Source organism: Pongo abelii, chromosome 10 (genome assembly GCF_028885655.2).
Source record: "Pongo abelii isolate AG06213 chromosome 10, NHGRI_mPonAbe1-v2.0_pri, whole genome shotgun sequence".
NCBI classification, from domain to species: domain Eukaryota; kingdom Metazoa; phylum Chordata; class Mammalia; order Primates; family Hominidae; genus Pongo; species Pongo abelii.
In genome coordinates this window covers 13,422,740-13,449,939 of record NC_071995.2, presented here as the reverse complement: position 1 = coordinate 13,449,939, position 27,200 = coordinate 13,422,740, and the positions used below count along the sequence as shown (strand labels likewise).

Genomic DNA, 27,200 nt, shown 5'->3' with positions numbered 1-27,200 from the left:
AGAGTACCCAGGGCTGAATCCTTGGACCTATTCTCTATATTCCCTACTTCCACTCATCTCTTAGTGGCCACATCCAGTCTCATGATTTTTAAAACCACCTACTTGCTCAGGATTCTCCAATTGATATCTCCCTTCTAAGTCCTTCCTTGGGTTCCAGACTCATATATTCAGCTGCCTATAGGGATATGTCAGGAATCTCAAACTTAATACCTCTAAAACTCAACTCCTGACTCCACTCCTCCCCAGCGTGTTTCTCCCACAGTCTTCCCCACATCAGGAAATAGCCATGTCATCCTTCTAAATTACTCAAGCCAGGATTCCTCTCTTACACCTTCCACACCCAATCTGTCAACAAGTCCTGCAGGTCTACTTTCATCATATATCTGGAATCTGACTACTTTTCTCCACTCTCAGCTACCAACATTTCTGACCTGGGTCATGGCAGCAGCCTCCTAACTGGTCTTCTTGCCTCAATTCTTACCTCTCAACAGTCAATTCTCAACGTAGCAGAAAGGGGTCCTTTGAAAACATAAGTCAGCTGGGCACGGTGGCTCAAGCCTATAATCCTAGCACTTTGGGAGGCTGAGGCAAGTGGATCACTTGAGGCCAGGAGTTGAGGCCAAGAGTTGGGGCCAGGAGTTCAAGACCAGCCTGGCCAACATGGCAAAACTCCATCTCTACTAAAAATACAAAAAATGGCCGGGCACAGTGGCTCATGGCTATAATCCCACAACTTTTGGAGGCCGGTGGATCACCTGAGGTCAGGAGCTTGAGACCAGCCTGGCTAACATGGTGAAACCCCATTTCTACTAAAAATACAAAAAATTAGCCAGGCGTGGTGGCGTGGACCTATAATCATAGCTACTTGGAAGGCTGAGGCAGGAGAATCGCTTGAACCCAGGAGCTGGAGGTTGCAGTGAGCCAAGATGGTGCCACTGCACTCCAGCCTGGGCAAAAGAGTGAGACTCTATCTAAAAAACAAACAAACAAAAAAAAACAAAAAACAAAAAACAAAACAAAACAAAATAAAAAACACCAAAAAAACATAGCGGGCATACTTCTGCCTCAGAGCCTTTGCACTCTCTGTTTCCTCTGCCTGGAACACTCAGATACCCTTGTGGCTGTCTCCAACACCAGCTTCAGCTCTTCACTCAAACATCCCTTGTCATTGAGGACTTCTAGCCCCTCTTCCCCCCAGCACTCCCTCTTCCTTGTCCCTGCTTTGTTTTTCTCCATGGCACTTATCAACATGTGGGAAACAGAATAACAATGGCCCCCAAGGATGCACACATCCTAATCCCTGGAATCCATGAACATGTTATCTTACATGGCAATGGGGAATTAGGTTGCAGATAGAATTAAGGTTGCTAATCATCTGACCTTAAAATAAGATTATTTTGGATTGTCTGGATGGGCCCAATGTAGTCAAAACGGTCTTGAAAAGTGGAAGAAAAGGCAAACGAGGATGTCAGAGCAATGTAATGTGACAAGACTCAACCCATCATTGCAGGCTTTGAAGATGGAGGAAGGGGCCACAAGCCAGGGAACGCAGAAGCCTCTAGAAGGTGGAAAAGGCAAGAAAACAGGCTCTCCCCTATCGCCTCTAGGAAGAAGGATAGCCCTGTCAACAGCTGGATTTTAGCTCATTGAGCTACAATTGCATCAGACTTCTGACTGTGAGATAATAAATTATTTGTGTTGTTTTAAGCCACTAAAATTTTGGTAATTTGTTACAGAAGTTATAGGAAAAATACATATACCATCTCACAAACTAGATATCTACTTTTTCTTCTGCTGCTTCTCTTTTTTTTTTTTTTTTTTTTTTAGAGATGTGGTCTCACTATGTTGCCCAGGCTGGTCTTGAACTCCTGGCCTCAAGCAATCCTTCCACCTCTGCCTCCCAAAGTGCTGGGATTACAGATATGAGCCATCATGATTGGCTGATATTTACTTCTCCATTTTTTTTTTGTCTGCATTCTCTACCATCTATAGATACGAACTCCCTCATGGCAGAGATATTTGACTGTTTTGTTTGCTACTCTATGCTAGGTGCCTAGAAAAATACCTAGCATATAGTGAGTGCTCAATAAATCTTTTGTTGAATAAGTGAATATCTGTGTGTCTGTGGGTGTGTATTGGGAAGGGATGAAGAAAAGGAGAGATGAGGCCACAGTTGTGATGTGGAAAGATCACATGTTTGTGTATAAAAGAAGAAGGACACTAACTTGACCTTCTAGAGACAGGTTATTACCTTGGGCCAAGATTGCTCATTCTTGGGAAAGAGAAGAGACCCAACAACTTTCTATGTATGAAGCAGGGATGTGAGGACAAGGTCCAACTTGACCTAACTGTAAATCACCAAACAAAAAATGTCTCCCTTAATAGCTCCTTCACACCACAGGAAATGGTGTCTTCCAGTCCAATCCTCTTCTTTTTATTTATTTATTTTTGAGACAGGGTCTCCCTCTGTTGCCAAGGCTGGAGTGCAGTGGCACAATCACAGCTCACTGCAGCCAAGACATCCTGGGCTGAAGCAATCCTCTCACCTCAGCCTCCCAAGTATCTGGAACCACGGGTGCACACCACCACACCTGGCTAACTTTTTGTCTATTTTTCTGTAGAGTCTTGTAGAGTCTATTTTTGTCTTGCTATGTTTCCCAGGCTGGTCTCAAACTCCTAGGCTCAAGTGATCCTCCCCACTGGCCTCCCAAAGTGTTGGGATTACAGGTGTGAGCCACTGTTTCCAGCCCGTCGTCTTCTGAGAGGTCAATGTGAATTACCAACTTGATTAGAAAGCTTATAGAACTGGCCATGCTGGGGAGATGGAATATGGTGCCCCAGATAACTCTGAAGTCGTCCCCTCTTAAGATAACATCATAAAGGAGGTCAGTCTGGTGAGGAAAGCTCTTCTAAGGTAGGAAGTTCATTGTCACTACCATACACTTTTGATTCAGTTACAAACCCTACAGCATTAGCAAGGGAGTTAGGGCCAGCCTAGGGCCGGGCTTGGGTTTCTATGACAACTGCACATGTTGAAGAGTGTTTGGAGGCAAGACATCAGGTTCAACATACAACTGCCTTTTCTCTGCTCTTGTTTCCCATCATTAAAGGTCGTACAGCCAGTTTGCTTTGGTGGTGTGTGGTGGTCCGAGTCCTCTCTCCAAGTCAATCAGAAGCACTAGGCCTTCAATTTCATGGAGGAAATTCACCTAGTGATGACGTGACCTGCCGACTCCTGCTTCTCTCTCTCTGCTTTCCCTCTTCCTCCCCTCTCAAGGCTTCCCTGCACCACCACCCTGGGACCTTTTCTTCCTGACTGAGCCTGTTTTGAAAGTCATTAGACTACAACATCGTTTTCTCATTAAAACCACAGAATTAGACCGGGTGCAGTAGCTCACGACAGTAATCCCAGCACTTTGGGAGGCCAAGGCAGGTGGATCACTTGAGGTCAGGTGCTCAAGACCAGCCTGGCCAACATGGTGAAACCCTGTCTCTACTAAAAATATGAAAATTAGCTGGGCATTGTGGCAAGTGCCTATAATCCCAGTTACTCGGGAGGCTGAGGTAGGAAAATTGCTTGAACCTGGGAGGCAAAGGTTACAGTGAGCTGAAATCATGCCACTGCACTCCAGCCTGGGAGAATGAGACTCCATCTCAAAAATAAAAAATAAATAAATATAAAAATAAATAACTATAATAAATATAAATAAAAATAAATAAATGAATAAATAACCACAGAATTGAGTTCCTGTTAGCCCTTCATGGTATCAGCCATTATAGCAACCACAGGAACTCAGCAGTTCTCTGGGGTGTGTACTCAAATTCAGAGTCAAGGTTTAGATAAGGTTATGTTCCATTTGATTGGAATATAAAGAAATCTGGGAGTTATGTAAATGAATCAAGGATTGAAGTATAGGGTGAATCTGAGCAGAAAGAAGTTGGAATCAGGAAGAAACAGCTTGAAGGTAATTGTAGGTGTTAGGAGGTAAAGCCTAGATGGGTGTGACAGCAGTGGAATGGGTCAAAATGGATAGGAGAGACATTTAATGTGAAGGAAATACTTTGGCAAAAATATATTAGAGTGGCCAGGAGTGGTAGTTCATGTCTATAATCCCAGCACTTTGGGAGGCCAAGGCAGGTGAATCACTTGAGTTCAGGAGATCGAGACCAGCTGGGCAACATGGCGAAACCCTGTCTCTACTAAAAAATACAAAAATTACCCAGGCATGGTGGCGAGCACTTATGCTCCCAGTTACTCTGGAGGCTGAGGTGGGAGGATCACGGTGGGAGGTTGAGACTATAGTGAGCCATGGTCGCACCACTGAACTCCAGCCCACGTGAGAGAGGGAGACCCTGTCTCAAAAAAAAAAAAAAGAAAAGAAAAGTGTATCAGAGAAGTAAGAAAGGGGAAGATTTGGAGATGATGATATTTCCAGGTAGGCAACTGGGAGACTGATGTCGCCTTTGGTAGAAGTAGAAGAGTCGTGAAACTGGGCCAGTTTTACAGATAAATTTAGCGTCAGATGTTCTGAGAAGCAATGCCAGCATATCCATGAGGATAAACTGTGCTTGTTCAGTCAATAAATGCTATCAGGCATCTCCTGTGGTGGGAGCTGAAGAGACACTGGGAGATTTAACAATATCTGTGATGTGGTTTCTGTCCTTAAGAGCCTTGGGGTAGGCACATATATATTTAATAAAATGTATCAAGTGATACATCTGCATAAGAGACACACAGATTGCTCATAGACATTCAGATTAGAGCAAGACTGTATCTGGCTGGAGTCAGGTACAGCAGCACTTCAATGAGAGGAATGACATAGTAGGAACGCAGCTAGGGCTTTTGTTTTGGTGCACTCTTTCTGCAACCTTTTTCATTCAGACAATGATTTCATTGGTTTTCATTTTACATAATACCCACCAAATTCAACTTGACCCCAAAGAATCCTTTAGAGCTGGTTTCATCCATACCAACATCCAACCCAGGACGGGTGAGACCCTGGAAATGAACATGCTCAGTGAAGGGCTGTGTGACAAGGTCAGGGGAATGGCAGCCTGGCCTGGGTCTGAGGCTCAGGGGATCTTGAACCTTAAGACTGGAGGAGAAAAAAAAGCTGTCAAGGAAACTAAATAAGAAAGGCTGGTGTCACAGAATTCAAGAAAAAGGGTGCTTTAAGAATTGGGTATTTGGCTAGGCACGGTGGCTCATGCCTGTAATCCCAGCACTTTGGGAGGCCGGGGCAGGCGGATCACGAGGTCAAGAGATTGAGACCATCCTGAACAACATGGTGAAACCCCATCTCTACCGAAAATACAAAATTAGCCGGGCGTGGTGGCACAAGCCTGTAGTCCCGGCTACTTGGGAGGCTGAGGCAGGAGAATCACTTGAACCCGGGAGGTGGGGGTTGCAGTGAGCCGAGATCACACCACTGCACTCCAGTCTGGTGACAGAGCGAGACTCTGTCTCAAAAAAGGAAAGAAAAAGAATTGGGTATTCAGCAAAGTCAAATGCTACAGAGAAGTTAGAAAGAATTAAAATTAAATAACTAATAGTGTTTGCTATGCAAAACCTCAGGGGACAATGTTAAAATCAAATCAACCACAAAGCATTATGATTTTGAATAGTTTATGATACCCAACATCTTATTCCTACTCATACCTATCTACTCACCCACATACCTCCAACACTTTTAGTCCATAAGCTACTAGACTGCAATTGAGTACACACCCCTAACAGGAAGAAATTTGACAAGCAGGGTCAGTAGTAGTTTCAACGGAATGACCCCAAGAAGTTTCATTTTTTGAAGTTTTAAAATCAGATCTGGATAGGCCTGTTCAACCAGTAATTCCTTCATTTGTGTCTGTGTCATCTCTACTGATATCTTCAGTTCCAGCACATCTACAGTTAGCAAAAAGTTCTTATAAATCGTGTCCTTCTTCTTCAGGTGTTTTGTTTACCAGAATTTTGCCATGTTTGGGAGATTTGGGGGAGCATCACAAAATATTGTTCTGTAAATAGGCTTTGTTTTGTTTTGTTTGAGACAGAGTTTCGCTCTGTCGCCTAGGCTGGAGTGCAGTGGCGTGATCTCAGCTCACTGCAACCTCTGTCTCCTGATTTCAAGTGATTCTCCTGCCTCAGTCTCCTGAGTAGCTGAGATTACAGGTGCCTGCCACCATGCCCAGCTAATTTTTGTATTTTTAGTAGAGACAGGGTTTCACCATGTTGGCCAGGCTAGACTTGAACTCCTGACCTCAGTTGATCCTCCCACCTCAACCTCCCAAAGTGCTGGGATTACAGGTGTGAGCCACTGTGCCCAGCCGCCATAAAAACCCATACATAGGTTTTTATGATCAGAGCAAAAGTTTTATAACTTTCAAATCACACCCACACTGTTTATTATAAATACTAGCGACTTGCAAAGCTATATTTTATTTTTTTCTTATTGACTAGCCTACTGGCATAAGATTACTCATCCTAGATGAGATTGTTACTGCCAGGAGATTTTTTTTTTTTTTTGAGACAGGTTCTCGCTCTGTTGCCCAGGCTGGTTGGAGTGCAGTGGCACAATCACGGTTCACTGCAACATCGACCTCCTGGGCTTAAGTGATCCTCCCACCTCAACCTCCCGAGTAGCTGGGACTATAGGTGTGCAACACCACGCTCAGCTCATTTAAAAATTTTTTGTACAGATGAGGTCTCACCATGTTGCTCAGGCTGGTCTGTAACTCCTGGACTCAAGCAACCCACCTGCCTCAGCCTCCCAAGGTGCTGGGATTGGCCAGGCGCAGTGGCTCACGCCTGTAATCCCAGAACTTTGGGAGGCTGAGGCCGGCAGATCACCTGAGGCCAGGAGTTCAAAACCACCCTGGCCAACATGGCAAAACCCCGTCTCTACTAAAAATACAAAAAATTAGCCAGGCATGGTGGTGGGCGCCTGTAATCCCAGCTACTTGGGAGGCTGAGGTGGGAGAATCGCCTGAACCTGAGAGGCAGAGGTTGCAGTGAGCTGAGGTCATGCCACTATACTCCAGCCTGGGCGAAAAGAGCAAAACTCTGTCTAAAAAAAAAAAAAAAAAAAAAAAAAATCAGAAAAGCCAAGAGCATTAGATGGGCGCAGTGGCTCATGCCTGCAATCCCAGCACTTTGGGAGGCCAAGGTGTGTGGATCACTTGAGGTCAGGAGTTCAAGACCAGCCTGGCCAACATGGTGAAACCCCATCTCTACTAAAAATACAAAAAAAAAATTAGCCGGGCATGGTGGTGGGCACCTGTAATCCCAGCTACTCAGGAGGCTGAAGCAGGAGAATCGCTTGAACCCAGGAGGCGGAGGTTGGGGTGAGCTGAGATCGTGCCACTGCACTCCAGCCTGGGTGACAGAGCAAGACTCCAAAAAAAAAAAAAAAAAGGAAAAGAAAAGCTAAGAGCATAACTCTGGAGTCAGGCTGCCAGAATTCAAATTCTGGGGCACCTCATGCTGGCAATGCAACCTCTCAAATTCCTTACTTTATCTAATAATATAGGGTAATTATAGTGTGCACACCATAAGATTTCTGTAAGGTAAATGAAATGATACAGGACAAATTGTACTTAGAAGAGTATCTAGTGAGTTCTCAATAAATGTTAGCTATTATTATTGTTAAATATCCCACATGTATGTTCAATAGTATTGAAATGTCATTTTATTTAAGCACTGAAAAAAATATTGTTTTTAAATGATATTTTGAGTGCAGTTTTAATAAAAAGTGAGGGCAGAAAGAAATGTCTGCTTATCAACCAAGGAGTGTAGAAAAAGAAGTTTCGCCTAAAAGAAAGACTTTAGACATCACCCCTACCCTTTTTGTGTAGCTTCTCCCAGTTACAATTATTTTGGTGAATTTGGCAACCGTATTCACACAAATGCTGGAGGAGGCCAGGATCTGGCTGCTCCTGTGTGTAAGGGAGGCAGAAGCCTTGGCTGTGACCCATGGCTAAAGCTCAGGGGGAATCAGGTCACAGGCCTGCCTGTCCTCCTACCTCTGGGGTTATAGTGTAAATACAAAATTGGATTAAACATCATTTTCTGCAGATGTAGCTTCATATAGATAATCTCCATGTGTGCAGGCAAAGACCACATTGGAGGGCCTTCTCTCCACAACCCAGTGCTAATGCTAGTCAGGTTTGGGGGTGCTGAGGACCCCTAACGTGCATTCCTGGACCCTTGATGGGTCTCGCTTCATCAGCACGATTTCCCCTCTCCTAACAGCTCTCTGGTTGCTAAGAGATTGTTTTCAGATCTAAGGGCTCACTCTTTGTCCTATTCCAGACCACAGCAGGGTTTACTTTCCCTCTCATGAGTTTGCCAGGAGCAAAAAGTAACATCCCAACCTCCTGTCAACTCAACAAGAGATTTATTGCAATTAACTAAAAGGACACTTGTTACTACAGGAATACCATATGCTTCAGCAAAGATAGGATCCCAGCTTGCGGCTGGCCTCTGCAAACAGTCAGGGGCCTGCCAGCACAGCCTTTTTTGGTTGTACAGTTATTAACAGTGCAGCCTCCAGACCCAGGAATGTTTCCAAGGTGCAGCTGGCACTGAGATAGTGAGGTTGTCTCCAGAGCAGTCGTCCCCAACTGGCTGCTGCAACCACAATAGGCTTTTTGTTTAAATTGCTGGACCCCCTACTCAATGATCACCCTCCTTTTCTTTCTTACCAACAGAATCTTAGGTATATTAGGGGAAGCATTGTTCTCAGCTAAAAATACTACATTTCTCAGCCTGCCTTGCATGGTCAAGATCGGTGGCTTGTAAGGTGAAGTCCCCCAGAGATTTACTGGAAAGTTTTCTTTCTTGATATACATGCTGCCCTTCACCCTCCCTGCCCACCTCTCTTTAGTGTTTGGATTTTGTGAAGGCTAATTTGGCTGATTCTAGGTTTCCTTTCAATACTTTCCCAGGTTGTAATTATGTTCAAAGGTTTTGAGACCGCTGGAAGTCTGATTTCTAGGCAATAAGGGAATTCCTGTGTATGCGTTGATTACTTTAAAAAAATTGATTCATATAGTTTGATCTGAATATTCTAAGTGAAAATGATTAAACATCTGCCCTTTTTCAAAGTTACTAATTCATACACAAGGAAACATAGAACTAGGAAATTAATTACAGAAAGATAAAAAAATTTGAGGAATGAGCAATTTATTTCAACAAAGAGAAAGCATTAATTTTGCTACAGTGGGAAAAAATGAACTCAAGAGTTGCTACATTTAACTGTATCCCCATTTTTCTCTGCACAATGTCTTTATCTCAGTGTCTCAATTCACACTGAAATATTGAATGAGAAATATACCACGCTGGCTGATTGCTTGACATATCTGATTTAGGGAGACTTCTACAACCACTCTTCTCTTTTTTCTCCCAGTAAATACTTTTGACTTTGACACTTACCATATTGGAAATGACAGGTGCCCAAGGGCAAGTGCATCAAAGCAGTCAGGATTCGAATGCTTGCTAAGGATTATTATTTTAATGGAGCAGTTTTATTGAATCCTTAATATGCAGAACCCAATGAATCTCCTTTATTGTGAAACAAAACAATTCAAATGATTGCAAACCCCAGAACCTAACAGGGAAGCACTTAAACATTTAGAACAAACATGCTTATTTCTCAAACTCTGGCATTTTTGTGAAGTACACTTATCATCTAAATACCTCTCTCCCTTCTTCTCTTTTACAACATACCATTTCAACCTGTTTGTTTATAGAATGAAGGCCTTAAGGAAAAGCCTTATTCACATCCCAGTAAAAGAAATAAATAAATATTTGTTTCTAGAATCAATCTAACTGAACTTGACTAAATCTTGATAGAGGCTCCAATCTTACTCACACATAAGGCGATGGATGATCTTTTGTTGTCAACAAATTCTCATTAAGATAGCTAAACAGTTAATTAAATTATTCAAATGCATTTCTTGAGTTCCTACTATGTGCAAAGTATCGTTCCAAAGTAGACGCTCTTCCTTAGAAATAAAGTGGGCCACTGAAATCATAACTTCAAAAGTATAGAACTTTTGATACACCCAAAATATGATAGGAAAAGTTTGCTGCTGCTGTTACTGTTGCTGCTTCCAGAAGTGCCCAGTTTAATTCTAGGGAATAGCTTAGGCATTGAAAGAATATAATTTAAACTTAAGCATTAATAAAAGATCGAGTTAGGGAATGGTTGTACCTTTATGCGATAACACAACTAATAATGTGAAGTACATCCTAAAATGATTTAAAATGATTCTGAAACAAAACAATTCATCTAAAATGAATTGTTTGATCTAAAATGCTAGCATCTGGCCAGGCAAGGTGGCTCATGCCTGTAATCCCAGCACTTTGGGAGGCCAAGGTGGGCGGATCACATAAGGACAGAAGTTCAAGACCAGCCTGGCCAACATGGTGAAACCCTGTCTCTACTAAAAATACCAAAAATTAGCCGAGATGTGCTGGTGCACATCTGTAATCCCAGCTACTCAGGAGGCTGAGGCAGGAGAATTGCTTGAACGCAGGAGTCGGAGGTTGCAGTGAGCCGAGATCAAACCACTGCACTCCAGCCTAGGTGACAGAGTGAGACTCTGTCTCAAAAAAAAAAAAAAAAAAAAATGCTAGCATCTGGGTGAAACAGTCTACGAGATGACACCAGCTTGAAAATAAACCAATATAAATTTCGAAATAAACCAGCATACAGACCAATTGCAATTTATAGAAAAAAATAAAAATATAGAAACATCACCTCCTCTCCCCGACCCCAGTACTGAAATTATACTTCCTCAGACATACTGCCATCATTGGGAAGGGTGGGGGCAGATTGGGTACATTTACAGAATATTAAATAATTAAATAACAGAGGCACCGTTTTTGCATGTATGGTCCCAAAGACTTTTCAACTTAGTTTTCAACATTACAGTTGTTAAGAATGGAAATTGAAGGAATTGTACATATTTTCGCTGACAGTTTCTTACAGACCTCAAAGTGAAAATGCAACACATCACCACCATAAGACAAGCTATTTTGTCTGTCACCCATAAGACATAACTTGATAGGACATCAGGCTTGCAAGGTCTAAGTGCTTCCTTCACATACCTCTAAACTTTTTATCTTTCCTGAACTAAATAGATTCCGTTTCCAGATCAAGTGTTACCTTCTGGCAAAATGCCTTCAGGATAAATATGTTTCCTCAGTTATATATCCCACAATGCAAGCTTCCATTACAAGCTTAAACTCAGCTCCTGGTCTTGCTATTCAAGACTCTCCACACTTACTTCAAAGGATCACTTAAAACACTAGAGAAAAAGAATCTCCCTGAAGGAGAGAGACATTCAAGGAAAGCAATGCTATTTCCAGCTCATGCCCTGCCTTAGAAACTCAAACTTAATCTCATCTCTTGCAAAGAGCCTCAGCAGTCTCCCATTTAGAAACTTGCTCTTATTATTTTCTAAATGTGGTGATTAAATAAAATTAAATGCAAACAATAAACAATAATTAAATTACAAACTTAAAATAAATAAAAAATACATGGACTGGCACTTTTCAGAGAAGGTAATAATAGACAAGTTCAGTTTCAGGAACTTCATATTCCTTTCTGTACCAGTTTCTACAATAGGCGGGAAACACTGCCCTCTAATGGGCTTATAGTGTTACATCCCTTAGTTCATACGGTGAGACACTGCCCCAGGATGCACGTATGCGTGCTCTCTCTCTCTCTCTCTCATTTTGGCTTCTGGGACACAGTCTGTCCTTGGTCATCTGTGAACGACTCTGAAGACCATGGAGTCCCTAGAGAAGCCATGAGACTTCGTGAAAGCTCATCAAGGGGATTAGAAGTTAGCATTTGTTGCAGTGGTTTTTAAACCTTAGTGTGCCGCAGAACATCCAGAGAAATTGTTTAAACTCAGGTTGCTGGGCCCCATAGTCAGAGTTTCTGATTCCATAAATCAGGAGGGTTGTGTCCAAGAATTTGCCTTTCTAACAAGTTCCTGGGTGATGTTAATTTGCCATTCCAGGGACTACACTATATGAGCCAGCACCATCATGCTAGGCACTTTGGCTCATTTAATATCTCACAACAGGGTGAGATTTTATCATCTTTGTTTTACACAGTCTCAGAGAGATTAGGTGGCTACATTCACACAGTAGTGATAAAGCCTGTCTCAAGCCCAGGACTGTCTAACTCAAAACCCATCACTCTCTTCTGAACACAATGAAGTCAGGAAATGAAGTTGGCAGTTGCTCCATCTATCTGGCCCTCAGCTTCTTGTGAGGGAGCAGGACTTAAATGACTTAAATGATGGCTTAACGGGCTTCCCCTCTGAGTACTTGGAGGACTGGATTGGGAGCCACTCAGATAAGGCCTACTCCATACCCAGGCTGCATCTGGGAGCAGATAAGCTGAGGGGAAAGGGAAGAGGAGGACATGTCAGCACCAGGGCCCTCTCTGGGTTCTGAACCATCCTACAACGTTCAGAGAAGGGCTGATCTGCTCTGGATTCTGGAGTTCTTTGTATCAGAAATTCTGGAAGAGAGGCCAATGCCTTCCTCACGGGCATTTTGAGGACTTCAAAGACTAGTAGGACTTGGAGAGGACCCAGATGATGGCACTCTCTCCAGTCTCAGGCCAAGCCACCAGGGCAGGGTCAGGGACCCCGAAATAACTTTAAAACAGGAGTGCCTGCCCAGCTGTGTTTAGATAGAAAGGTTTTGATAAGGGAAAAACAGTTTTTGGGTCACATTATTCCACTAGGAAGACTGAAAAGTCCGTAGCACTCAAGCCCAGACAGCTGTCACAGTGATGGGAAAAGAAGGGCTTTGGGGACCTGCCCACTTCAAAAACAGTTTTTCTCATCCTTTGCCTTCGGCTCCTAACCCAGCTTGGTGTTTTCCTAAGGGAGCTACAAAATCTGGAGCATCCCATGGGGATGATTTGCTGGCCTCGGTCATTAGGGGGAAAGGATGTTCTCAGAAAAACAGCCCTGCACGCTGGTCAGCAGAGATCTTGAGGTCGTGGCCACGGCTGGACTTGGTGCAGAGCTGAACCCGGGACTCCAGCTGCTCGCTGAGTTCGTCCAGAGCCCCGGTGCAGGACTCCAGGCTCTCGGCCAGTTTCTGAATCTTGGCCTTCAGCACGGCCTGGCTAACCTTGGTGTCCCCCTCCGCCCTCCTGGGGATAAGGAAGCCACGTGAGCCAAAGAAGACGATGAAGTAGACAGAATTGTACAGGGCGATGGAGGCGTTCGTCCCGCACTGCAGCAGCTGGCGGTCCCCGCAGCCCTGCCAGCGGCAGAAAAACTCGAGGCAGCTCAGGATCTCCCGCATCTGGTCCTGGCAGGTGGCCGCAATCTCCTGCACCCTCCGCAGCTCCCGGGAGTTGCAGAAGATCAGCGAGAGATCAGACGTGATGGTGACGGCCCCTCCGGCTGTGGCCACCCCCAGCCCCACGGCCGACACCAGCAGCGAGGTCCCCAGAGTGACGGGGCTGAGCGAGAGCCCCACGATGGCGGCGAGGGCGCCCGTTGCGCTCAGCGAGCTGCCGGCCACGTTGGCTACGAGGGAGCGCCTGCGCAGGCGCTCCAGGCGCCGGGCCACCTCGCGCAGGCGCAGTACCTGGCCGTGCAGCCGGCCTCGGCGGTCCAGCAGCAGCCCCTGGAAGCGCCGCAGCGCGTCGGGCCCCTGCGGCTCCCGGGCCGCCGGCCTCTCCATTCCCTGCGGGGACATAGACACGCGGTCAGCCTGGAGTCTCCCTGCCAGCCGCCACTCCCGCCCTGCTGCCCGGACGCCAGCGGGAAGTTGGCACGAGTTCAGCGGAGCAGCCACTGCCACGCTAGGGGAACGGGTCTGTTTCCAGTGGATCATGAGTCAAGTTCTCAAAGACCTGTTCTGGAATCCGGGGGGAACCACACAAGTTCTCAGGACCTTATCTCTGCATATGGAAATAGGAATAATGCTATCTTCTGCTTCTCTCCGAGGGAACGCTAACGATGGGTTTCATCAGCTATGTGTTAAATAAGATTTAAACTGGGAGGGGCGTGGTATTAGAAGGCTTCTCCAATACTGAGGCCTTTGCTCTACTTAAGATAACACTTTGTAAGTGGCGGGTTGTACAGTTTACAAAGCCCTTTCATCATGTGAAAATTGGATCCTAGGAGTTTTGCAACACACTTTTCTCTCTCTTTCTCTAATGAATGAAAAAGACGTCACCAAAACCTCGAAAATCATATTTTCTACCAAGCAGAAGAAACTAATCTAAGTTAGATGCTTGCCTGAAGCAACTCTTCTGCTTGTGATTCTTCCAGGCTCTTTTCTTAGAATCAAGCCTAAAATGAGGTTTGCACTGTTTATTCTAACTAGGGCTCCTTGGATCTTCAGAAACATCAATCTTTGCTGGGTGCTTAATTTAAACTAAGTCACATTAAATTAATACCATTATGTCTCTTTGTTATGAAAGTTTTCTTTTAAAAATGAGTAATGGTTGAATAAAATAAAGTGGCCAAAATTTTTGTTCAACAACTTGTACCACGTTGAAGCCAACTGAAGATGACTGACAAAGATATGAACAAGTTTTACATCTTGGGGGAAAAGTACATTCATCCTAGTTGCAGATTCTCACCTTCATGTCCACTGTACTCTTCATTATTAGGAACTTCTTAAAAGTGGCAAATGAGCCATAGAAATAGAGCATTTCAAAACTGAGCTATCAGGGTAGAAATCATTCTCATCTGGAAGAACTGCCTGCATCAGACATCAGATTCTAGAAGCAGCTGATTCTTCACAGAGGCCAGTCTAGAATCCTCATCTCCTTATTCATAGGACTTAATTTTAATTCCATGCTTCCATAATCCAACCCACCAGGGATAATTTTCCAGGTGAAAAGAGAAAATGAGAAAAAGTCATCCCGAATATATGCCTCAGGGTTCCCCACTTACCATTCACTTCTGTCTGCCTCCAGGAAAGTAAAATCTGAGGCTGTTTCTGGATGAGTGTGCTTTATAGTTCCAGAGAACCAATGGCTGCCCTGGGAAAGCCTTGTCTCATTCTGAGAATTTGCCATTTCCTGTCATGACCCCTGCTGCCTTCATCCAGAAGGACGTGACATGGTGGAAAATAACCTGCCAGCACAGCACATCCCGTATTTAGGAAACGAACATTGTGTGTTCGCTTTCCCCTGAACGCAGGAAGAGAACCACAGGCTCTTCCCTAACTTGAAACAAGTGTGTTGTCATTCTCCCAGGGGGATACCCTGCGTTTCCTGAGAATAGCTAATGACGCGATAGGGAAGGCCTTCAAACGCACCCCAGGCTGACCAATTATAGTGTTTCTTGAGGCCACCATTACAAAATCATATTTTAAAAGAAAAGGGAGGGGGTGGAAAACCCTCATATCTGATAGAGCCACTCATACTCCACTGCTGTATTTTTAAAAGCATTGTGAATCTGTGAGTGGCTGGAGCCTGGGATCATTTGGCGTGCAGTGGGTACCCTGCAGTCCTAAGAATGCAAGGCCTCACCCACAGGAAGTGCTGCATGCAGTTTTGGGCATCTCCAGCTGTGGAGAAGACATTGGCGGTCTCAGAAAGGGCACACTCCAGGTCACATGCATCAGAAAAATCAGTGGGGTCAGGCTGCACGAGGAGCTGACTGTACACTGTCAACCACAGCAAGGCATTGGCTTCCCAAGTTTTCATTTGAAGTAGCAATTGTAGCCCATGTGATAGGGAAATGAGTGGATTCTGTCTACAGGGTTGTGAGGCATGGGCTGAAGGGCAATTATTTTGAGAATTCAGCAGGGAAAAGTGAATGTAGCTTCTGTGGACTTGCTGCAGACCAGATCAGATGGAACATAGATGTCTCTGGGACATTCAGAGGTGGTTGGAGCTCAGCCTAGGAATTCAGTCCTACCACATGGCCCCAAATCCATCCATCGTCCTTCTAACCCTCTCCTCCAGATAAGGAGGGCCAAATTCGTTTCTCACTTGAATAAGGATTATCTCAACTGTCTGGTTTACCTGGAAAGCCTTAACAGCCATACCATTCTGGAACATGATTAAATCCCCCACCTTTATGACCATACTTTGTATTTATCAACACAGTATAGCAACAGTAGCAGCAGTAGCAACAGTACTATTTGCTACTACTCACAACCATAGTCCTTTCAAACTTGATTATTCTAGATTTGGTCCACTTCCAAATATGCTTGTTACAGCTCCTCAAAGGATAACTGTAACCTCAATCTAGATGCCTCCAGTGTGTCCTTTTGAGGTTAGAAGCGGAAGAATATCCTCCTCTATCTCCATAGACATGGTCACTCCAAATGGGATGTGGGCCAGCATGAATTGGGGAGGTAGACAAGAGGGAATATACCGCTGATTCTTCAGCTGACACATGTTCCTCTAACTTCCCTGGACATCATCCTGTGTGTTTTGGGTTTAGAGGAACACAATTAAATCTTTATTTTATAGATGAGGAATATTGCTGGGATACAGGTTCTTCTTCAGAGCATCAATATCATAGTACAGAGGTAGGATGAAGAACCAGAAGTTAGAGGAGAACAGACAGCATGTATACTGACCTCAGCCCATATCTTGGAATTTGTTTTTCTCTGTGTTGAAATCCCATTTTCTTTGTATTTGCCTCTTTATGGAGGCAAAAAAAATTGAGTTAATTGACAGTTTGGGCTAAAGTTTTACTGCCCATAAAAACCTGGTACTTTGGCCAGTCATGGTGGCCCATACCTATAATCCCAGCACTTTGGGAGGCAGAGGAGGGAGGGTCGCTTGAAGTCAGGAGTTCCAGACCAGCCTGGTTGACATAATGAGACCCCATCTTTACAAACAATTTAAAAATTGGCCAGGCATAGTGACTCACACCTGTAGTCCTAGCTATTCAGGAGGCTGAGGCGGGAGTATCACTTGCACCCAGGAGGTCAAGGCTGCAGTGAGCTATAATGGTACCACTGCAACACAGCTGGATGATAGAGACCTTGTCTCAAAAAAAAAGTAAAAAAAAAAAAAAAAAAAAAACCAACTGGGGCCAGGTGCAGTGGCTCATCCCTGTAATCCCAGCAGTTTGGGAGGCTAAGGCTGGTGGATCACCTGAGGTCAAGAGTTCGAGACCAGCCTGACCCACATGGTAAAACCCCGTCTCTACTAAAAATACAAAAAAGTTAGCTGTGTGTGGTGGCGTGCTCCTGTAGTCCCAGCTACTCAGGAGGCTGAGGCAGGAGGATCACTTGAACCTGGGAGGCAGCAGTTGCAGTGAGCCAAGATCACACCGCTGCACCCCAGCCTGGGTAACAGAGTAAGACTCTGTCTCCAAAAACAAACAAACAAACAAACAAAAAACCCAACTGGTACTTCACCTTGTTTATAAGAACTGGCACTTGAACTTAACAATTTCAATTCAGCATTTGTTTACTTATATTTATTTATTTATTTTTGAGACAGAGTCTCAGTCTGTTGCCCAGGCTAGAGTGCAGTGGCATGATCTCAGCTCACTGCAATCTCTGCCTCCCGGATTCAAGCAATTCTCCTGCCTCAGCCTCCTGAGAAGCTGGGATTACAGGTGCGCACCACTACACCTGGCTAATTTTTGTATTTTTAGTAGAGATGGGGTTTCGCCATGTTGGACAGGCTGATCTCGAACTCCTGACCTCAGGTGATCCGCCTGCCCCAGCCTTCCAAAATGCTGGGATTACAGGCATAAGCCACCATGCCCAGCCAGCATTTGTTTAATTTCATATAGTAAAGACATAATAACAAATTTTAGGAACAAATGAAGGCATTTTGATCAAAAGTTCTGTGTGGTCAGTTTCCCCAAAAAAATCTGTGGACCACATTCTCAAACTTCTTTTTTAAATTGTTTTTTGGGCGCTTCCAACACATCACCCTAGAGAGACTACATTGAAAATGGTGGTTGGCCCTCAAACTAGCCTTCAGATCTGTTCAACTCTTTTTTTTTTTTTTTTTTTTTTTTTTTGAGACAGGGTCTCACTCTGCTGCTCAAGTGGGAGTGCAATGGCACCATCATGCCTCACTGCAGCCTTGACCTCCTGAGATCGAGCAATCCTCCTGCCTCATTTTTTGACTTTGTAGAGACAAGTTGTCACTGTGTTAAACTCTTGATGCAGCTGAACCGCGGCATTAGCTGTACTAGTTTGAATTCTGAGTCCTCGAACCATGAGGAAATTCAGTGTAGGAAGGACGAGAGAGAGCTTTTTAAGCATAGGAATCTTCAGGCCCCAGCCCTGGTGAGTCTAATTCAAGAGGTCTGGAGTGGGATCTGGGAAAATACACGTGATTCCTACCTGCAGCCGGGTTTGTGAACCACTGCTCTAGGAACTGGTAGTGTTTGTTTGTTTGTTTGTTTGTTTGAGACGGAGTCTTGCTCTGTTGCCCAGGCTGGAGTGCAGTGGTGCGATCTCAGCTCACTGCAGCCTCTGCCTCCCAGGTTCAAACGATTCTCCTGCCTCAGCCTCCCAAGTAGCTGGGATTACAGGCACACACCACCATGCCCAGCTAATTTTTGTATCTTTAGTATAGATGGGGTTTCACATTGTTGGCCAAGCTGGTCTCAAACTCCTGACCTCAGGTGATCTGCCCACCTTGGCCTCCCAAAGTGCTAGGATTACAGGCATGAGCCACCATGGCCAGCCAGAACTGGTAGTTTTCTGACCACCGGTTACATGACAGCAGAAACAGTAAGTCTAGTGGAAAGGACTATGTTAGCTAGGTGTTTATACACTTATCAACAACCCATTTGCTTTAGGCCCCTACTTAAAACTATTACATTTTAAAGATAAAGTGATGCTGGGCGCGGTGGCTCACGCCTGTAATCCCAGCACTTTGGGAGGCCGAGGCAGGCAGATCATGAGGTCAGGAGGTCGAGACCATCCTGGCTAACACGGTGAAACCCCGTCTCTACTAAAAATACAAAAAATTAGCTGGGCATGGTGGCAGGCGCCTGTAGTCCCAACTACTCAGGAGGCTGAGGCAGGAGAATGGCGTGAACCCGGGAGGTGGAGCTTGCAGTGAGCCAAGATCATGCCACTGCACTCCAGCCTGGGTGACAGAGCGAGACTCCGTCTCAAAAAAAAAAGATAAAGTGATAATTACGCTCAAGGCCTTTCAGAGGAGTGGGCCACCTCCATTTTTTGAGACTCTCAGTTATTTTATTTTTTATTTTTTTGAGACGGAGTTTCGCTCTTGTTGCCTAGGCAATGACGCGATCTCAGCTCACTGCAACCTCCACCTCCCAGGTTCAAGCAATTCTCCTGTCTCAGCCTCCCAAGTAGCTGGGATTACAAGTGCCCGCCACCACCCCTGGCTAATTTTTTGTATTTTTAGTAGAGACGGGGTTTCATCATGTTGGCCAGGCTGGTCTTGAACTCCTGACCTCAGGTGATCCACCCGCCTCGGCCTCCCAAAGTGCTGGAATTATAAGTGTGAGCCACAGTGCATAGCCTCTCAGCTGATTTTTTAAAATGAAGAAATTCCATAATGGAATATAAGAAACTGTGGCTTATTTCTTTTAATTGCAATGTAATATATCTTATGTCAATATTTTGCTATTCACAATATAGTCACAGGATTTATAAAATATTAATTCATAGTGCACCAAGTGGAAAAGTGGCACAAGTTTAAAGTTATGTGATGATGACTTTTTCCTTTTAATCCTTAACTGTATATCTCAGTGACTAAATATAGGACCTCTTTTGGAGATATCAAAAATATAAAATTCAGGCCGGGCACGGTGGTTCACCCTGCAATCCCAGCACTTTGGGAGGTGGAGATGGAAGAATCACTTGAGCCCAGGAGTACAATACCAGCCTGGGCAACATGGCAAAACCCCATCTCTACAAAAAATACAAAAATTAGCTGGGCGTGGTGGCCTGTGCCTGCAGTCCCAGCTACTGGGAAGGTTGAGGTGGGAGGATCGCTTGAGCCCTGGAGGCAGAGGTTGCAGTGAGCCAAGATTGCTCCACTGTACTCCAGCCTGGGTGTCAGAGCCAGACTCTGTCTCAAAATAAATAAATAAATAAAATTAAAATAAAAAATAAAATTGAGACAACTTGTAAGTGTGAGGTTTAGTCCAAAGGTCTTGCAGACTTTCCTTTGCCATCTGTTCTAATATGTACATTCACCAAAATAAAAATAAATTCGGCCAGGCACAGTGGCTTATGCCTGTAATCCCAGCACTTTGGGAGGCTGAGGCAGGCACCTCGGTGGTGTGTGCCTGTAGTCCCAGCTACTTGGTACTTGGGAGGCTAAAGTGGGAGGATGATTTGAGCCTGGGAGGTGAGGCTGCAGTGAGCCGAGATCACACCACTGCACTCCAGCCTGGGCAATAGAGCCAGACCTTGTCTCAAAAAAAAAAAAAAAAAAAAGGCAAATTAAAATAATAACACATATTCACCTGAGGATTTTTGCCCATGATTTCTTTGAATTTCCCCAGAATGTAAGTGTTCTAGAACATAGTCAAGCTCTCATAGTTGCTTGTTGAATTTAACTAAAGAAAAATGCTTTGTTCACTTAAAGAAATATTATTTTATAACAATTTTATGAGAATTTAACATAAAATTTTCTCTTGGACTATACAGCTTGGTATAACTTAGAATAGTTCTTCTGCAGAAGACTTCTAGGATATCTATATTGCATGGAATCTCAAGTATTATTGTCAAAAATTCGTGGAACTGCACAGGAAAATAAAGACTCAACAAGTACTGCACTCCAGCCATTTTCATTTCTCCAAATTGGCCTCCAATCTTTGTTAATGTACACACACATCCTTAATCACTAGTGTTTAAACACTAGCCTGTGTTCTTTTTTCTACTTAACGTTCCTGCAGATAGATACACACTTGTCTATGTTGACATAGTCCTCACCTCTGTCATTTTTTAATAGCTACGTAATAATCCCACTGTTTGCTTAGTCATTTCCCTGTTAGACACTTGGATTGCTTCCAGGTTTTTCACTGTTATAACTAGAGTTGCCAGGACATCTGTGTACATTTTTTTTCCTTTGGATTATTTCTTTGAGGAGTATTCACAAATGGGAAAATACCAAGTCAATGAGAATGACCATCTTCATCGTTTTTGTTATATAGTGCTATATTCCTTTCCAGAAGAACCCATTTATAATGCCACCAGCTTTTGTAAGAATAGAGGCAGAAGGCTTTCAGAATTTTCTTATATTAATGTTTAATTTGTTCAATTTCAGCTCCACTAATGTGTATTGAACACCTACTGTGTGCCAGACATCAGGCTAGAGTCTGGGGACCAAAAGCTGAATAAGATATAGTCTCTGCCCTCCAGGAGATGGCAAATCTATTGGAAGAGAAAAAGACAGAATATATCATTTAAATTTAATGTGGGGAAGTGCCGGTGTATGTGCTGGTACGAAGAAAGCACAGGGCAAATACATGCCCAGGAAGTACTAGGGAAGACTTTCTGGGAGCACTGATATTGAGCTGAATCTTGAGAGTTAAACAGAAGTTATTTGGACAAAAATTAGAAGAGAGAGGAGGCAGTCTGGACAAAGGAACAGAATGGACAAAGGAATGGAGGAGTGTCCGGGGTGTTTAATGTTGCTGAACATAAAGTGGGAAGCAGGGAAGGCCAAAGGATGAGGCTTAAGGGGTAGGTAGAAGCCAAGTCATGACAGCTTTCCAGTGCTATGTGGGAAAGAGGGAGCCATTGAAGGCTTTCATCTGTGGCCTTACAGGGTTAATTTGACATTGTTGTGTGACGGTTGTGTGAAGGATGGTTCTCGGAGGTACACAACTAAAGCCAGGAGACAGTTAGAAGGTTATTGAAGTAGTTGACAGAGATTATCTCAGATTTGGCTAGTGTTGGTAAGATGCAATGGAGTGGATAAAGTACGCAATATGTTTTGGAAGCAAAATTGACTAACCATTCCTAAGGCTGCTCAGACAGGGTAGCTATCACATCCGCTCACATTCTATTGGCCAATCAAGTTGTGGCCAACCCAACATTAAAGGGGTAGGAGCTAGGCACAGTGGCTGGCTCCTGTAATCCCAGCACTTTGAGGGGCCGAGGCAGGAGGATTGCTTGAGCCCAGGAGTTTGAGACCAGCCTGGGCAACACAGTGAGAACCCATCTCTATAAAAAAAAAAAAATTAAAAATTAGCCACACGAGGTGTGCACCTGTAGTTTCAGCTACTTGGGAGGCTGAGGTGGGAGGAGTGCTTGAGCCTGGGAGGGCAAGGCTGCAGTGAGCCATGGTCGCACCACTGCGCTCCAGCCTGGGCAACAGAGTGAGACCCTGTCTCAAAAATGTAAAATAAAATAAACAAAAAGATAGAGAGGTATACGCCTCCCACAGGGAGAAGCAAGCAGAAGAAATATAAACCATCAGATCGTTGTCAGGATGCTTTCCTGGCCAAGCACAGTGGCTCACGCCTGTAATCCCAGCACTTTGGGAGGCCAAGGCTGGCGGATTGCTTGAGCTCAGGAGTTTAAGACCAGCCTAGGGAACATGGCAAAACCTTGTCTCCACAAAATAATACAAAAAAAAAAAAAAAAAAAAACAGCCAGGTGTGGTGGTGCACCCCTGTGGTCCCAGCTATTCAGGAGGCTGAGGTGGGAGGATCGCTGAGCCCCAGGAGGCAGAGGTTGCAGTGAGCCGAGACTGCACCACCGCATTCCACCCTGGGTGATAGAGTGAGACCCTGTCTCAAAAAAAACAAAACAAAACAAAACACCTTTCCTTGTAGAGAAGATATTTCCAGGTGAACTGTGACACCATCATCCACCTCCTATACCCTCTTCCTCTTCAGTTTGTTCTTTGGAATTGCAGTCTCCATCTGGATATACAGGTTGAGAGGTTGAATTTCCCTAATGCAAAAATCTGAAATCTGAAATGCTGCAGTGAGCATTTCCTTTGAGCGTCACACTGGTGCTCAGTAAGTTTTGGATTTTAGAGTGATGCTCAAAGGAAATGCTCACTGAAACATTTCGGATTTCAGATTTTTTAATTAGGGGTGCTCAGTTGGTAAGCGTATAATGCAAATATTCTAAAATCCCGCCAAAATTGAAATCCAAATCATTTCTAGTCCCAAACCTTTTGGATAAGGAATACTCAACTTGTAGTAAAAATCTCGCTCTGGCTAATATAAGTGAATTATTGCTATGAGACTGAGGGAACATACTTGAGCGTGGGAAAGGACCATGGAGTTCTAAAGAATCAAGAAACTGAAAGGACATCGCCATTTTGTAATTGGAACAGCCTGTGTGATGAAACTGACCAACCACTGTTTCCTTTTGTCCTTGTATCAGTTTAAGAATCAAAGTTCCAGGAGTGACCACTGGGTTGGCTGAGCTTAGGTCAAGTGCCCATCTACTGTCTGCACTGGGCAGGGAGAAGAGGGGTGAATTGCCTTCAGCTTTCAAGTGGGAGATGGTAAAAGAACTTGACCTTCCCACCAACATTACATATATACTCAGGGAGAAGTTTCACACTAGGAAATTACAATGGGATCGCTATGTCAGGGAAAGGGAAACTGATGGTTAAAGTAAAAAGAAAATATCCACAATAAACATTTTAGCCTAATTTGACCCACCTGGAGTTTATTATATATAGTGCATAGCGGGTGCTAATTCTTCTTCAGATGAATATAATTTTGATCATTTTTTATTTAAAAAATACGCTTTTCTATAGATGTGTTATTGCTGGCTAGTCTTATATTGATTTGTTACCATTGTTAACATCTACTTCTAGGAAATCTATTCCACTAAACACTTTACCTGTTTTTAATTCAATATAATATGATTTTGAATGTTACTGCTTCATAATCTGATTTTTATTTTTAAAGGGAGATTCAACCTTCATTGCTTTTTGCTGAGGGAAAAAAGCATGTATCTTTGCTAATCTTACTTGCTTTTTCTTTTGGACATATCTGATGCTGGGAAATCTTTAACCATCCCAGGCTTCCTAATGTGTGCACTTTAAAGTTTGCTCTGCTTCCTCCTCCACAGGTGTGCACACCTGCACAGAACACCTGGGATCCTGTGGGTGAAACCTACACTCTATCATTAATATAGAATCGTTTGCCCCACGGGCCCTATTACAGAATATCTAGTTTACCACATGCCTTTTCTTCTGGTGCCAGAAAGACTGCAGCTGAGTCCACATCCCTCCAGTAGCCATAAAGATTCTCTTATCTTCCAGGATACTGGGAAACAATTACCTTTGTCTGGCCCTTTCTCAGGCTTAGTCATTATCTTCCGAGTTCTCAGACATCTACAACAGTATTGCAGCCTGAATTATAACACCTGCTTGTTTTGTATCTACAGAGACATCATAAATCTTAAGCTTTCCCTTAGCTTTTAGACTATTTGAATGGTTTAATTTGTAATATGCCTGTTATAAGTGAGAGAATGTTGGTTACTGGTTTTCTTTTCTAACTTTGTTTAAAGTCTATTTTTAGTAGAATTCAGTCAGTTCACATTAAGCAATATGATGAAGCAAGGGATGTATCCTCTAACACCCTGAAAGTTGGTCATTATTATTCTCGTTATTTGCTTTTATTAATTTAGTTTTGTTTGTTTGTTGTGGTTTTTTTTTTTTTTTTTTGAGACTGGGTCTCACCCTGTCACCCAAGCTGGAGTGCAGTGGCATGATCATAGCTCACTGTAACTTTGAACTCCTGGGCTCAAGCAATCCTCTCACCTCAGCCTCCTGGGTAGCTGGGACTGCAGGTGCACACCACCACACCCAGCTAATTAAAGAAAGAAAATTTTGTAGTAATGAAGTCTCACTATGTTGCCTAAGCTGGTCATGAACTCCTGGCCTCAAGCAATCCTCTCACCTTGGTCTCCAAAAGTGCTGGGATTACAGGCATAAGCCATTGTACGCAACCGTTTTTTAAAAAATGTAGTTTCTATGGTGAGTTTTCAACTCTATTTACTTTTGCATTAGGTAAGAAAATGATTTTATGTAATCTATTTTCCTCTCCAAACTTGCTTTGTTAGACTATTTTTTAGAGCAGTTTTAGATTTGCAACAAAATTGAGTGGAACATACAGAGACATGCTGTGCTCCCTGCCCTCACACATGCCTAACTTCACCCATTATTGCCAGTGCCCACAGAGCAGTACCTATGTTACAATTCATGAACCTACATTGGCCCAAAGTCTGCAGTTTACATTAGGGTTCCTTATTGGTGTTGTACACTCTGTGGGTTTGAAAAATGTTTAATGACATGTATCCACCATTATCGTCTCATACAGAGTAGTTTACCTGCCCTGGAAATCCTCTGCACTTCGCCTGTTCATCCCTCCCTCCCTCCTAACCCCTGGCAACCACTGATCTTTGATCACTGTCTTCATAGTTTCATCTTTTCCAGAATATCATTAGTTGGAATCACAACATGTAGACTTTTCAGATTGGCTTCTTTCATTTACAGACATGCACTTAAATTTCCTACACATCTTTTCGTGACTTGATAGCTCATCTCTCTTTGGCACTGAATAATGTCCCATTGTCTGGATGTGCCACCATTTATTCACTCAGCTACTGAAGAACATCTTGGTTGCTTCTGATTTTTGGCAATCACAAATAAAGCTGTGGTAAGCATCTGTGTGCAGCTTTTTGTGAGGACATAAGTTTTCAATTCCTTTGGGTAAATACCAAGGAGCATGACTGCTGGATCTTATGACAAGAGTATGTTTAGTTTTGTAAGAAACGGCCAAACTGTCCTCCAAACTCATCGTACCATTTTGAATTCCCACCAGAAATGAAGGAGAGTTTCTGCTGCTTCACATCCTCATCAGGGAATTTAGTATTGTCAGTTCTAGATTTTGGCCATTCTAATCAATATGTAATGGTACTTCATTGCTGTTGTGATTTGCATTCCCTGATGACATATGATTTGGGACATCTTTTCATATACTTATTTACCACCAATATCTTCTTTGGTGAGGTGCCTGTTAAGGTCATTGGCCCATTTTTTGTTCAGGTTCCTTGTTTTCTTTCTTTTCTTTTCTTTTCTTTCTTTTTTTTTTTTTTTGGAGTCAGAGTCTCGCTGTGTCACCCAGGCCAGAGTGCAGTGGTGTGATCTTAGCTCACTGCAACCTCTGCCTTCTGGGTTCAAGCCATTCTCCTGCCTCGGCCTCCCGAGTAGCTGGGATTACAAGCTCACACCACCATACCCGGCTAATTTTTGTAGTCTTTGGTAGAGACGGGCTTTCACCATGTTGGCCAGGCTGGTCTCAAACTCCTGACCCAAAGTGATTCACCCACTTCGGCCTCCCAAAGTGCTAGGATTGCAGGTGTGAGCCACCACATCCGGCCAGGTTCTTTTTCTTCTTATTGTTGAGTTTTAAGAGTTCTTTGTATATTTTGGGTAACAGTCCTTTATCAAATATGTCTTTTGCAAATATTTTCTCCCAGTCTGTGGCTTGCCTTTTCATTCAATTCAGTGTCTTTTGCAGAGTAACTTTTTTAATTTTAATAAAGTCCAGTTTACCAATTCTTTCTTTCATGGATTGTGCCTTTGATGTTGTATCTGAAAAGTAATCACCAAGTCCAGGGTCATCTAGATGTTTTCCTGTTATCTTCTAGGAATTTTATAGTTTTATGTTTTACTCTTAGGTGTGTGACCCATTTTAGGTTAATTTTTGTGAAGAGTGTAAGATCTGTGTCTAGATTCATTTTTTTCTGCATGTGGATGTCAGGTTTCCAGCACCATTTGTTGAAAGACTATCTTTGCACCATTGTCTTGCTTTTGCTCCTTTGTCAAAGGTCAATTGACTATATTTATGTGGTTTCACTTTGGGGCTCTCCATTCTATTCTATTGGTCTGTTTTTCTAGTCTTTCACCAATACCACACTGTCTTGATTATTGTAGCTTTATAGGAAGTATTAAGTCGGGAAGAGGTTCATTGATTTTATTAATCTTTTCAAAGAACCAGATTTTGATTTCCTATTTTTAATTTCATTGATTTCTCCTCTGATTTTTATAATCTTTTCTTCTACTTTTCATTTATTTATTTAACAGACAGGGTCTGTCACCTAGGCTGGAGTACAGTGATGCAATCATAGCTCACTGTAACCTCAAACTCTTGGGTTCAAGTGATTCTCCCACTTCAGCCTCCTAGGTAGCTGGACTACAGGCACACACCATCACACCTGGCTAATTTTTTAATTTATTTGTAGAGACTAAGTCTCACTA

The 27,200-nt window shown here is 43.5% G+C and overlaps 1 protein-coding gene across 1 annotated transcript in view; it reads right to left on the bottom strand.

The window, feature by feature from the left end:
* Positions 1 to 9,158: 9,158 nt before the first annotated feature.
* The window catches only part of APOLD1 (apolipoprotein L domain containing 1), a 65,373-nt gene continuing 47,331 nt past the window's right edge, over positions 9,159 to 27,200 (bottom strand). Inside the window, exon 2 of the mRNA XM_009247487.4 lies at positions 9,159 to 13,720. Within this exon, the coding sequence (XP_009245762.2) occupies positions 12,977 to 13,720 (744 nt within the window). The 3' untranslated portion in view covers positions 9,159 to 12,976. The remainder of the gene's footprint in view (positions 13,721 to 27,200) is intronic.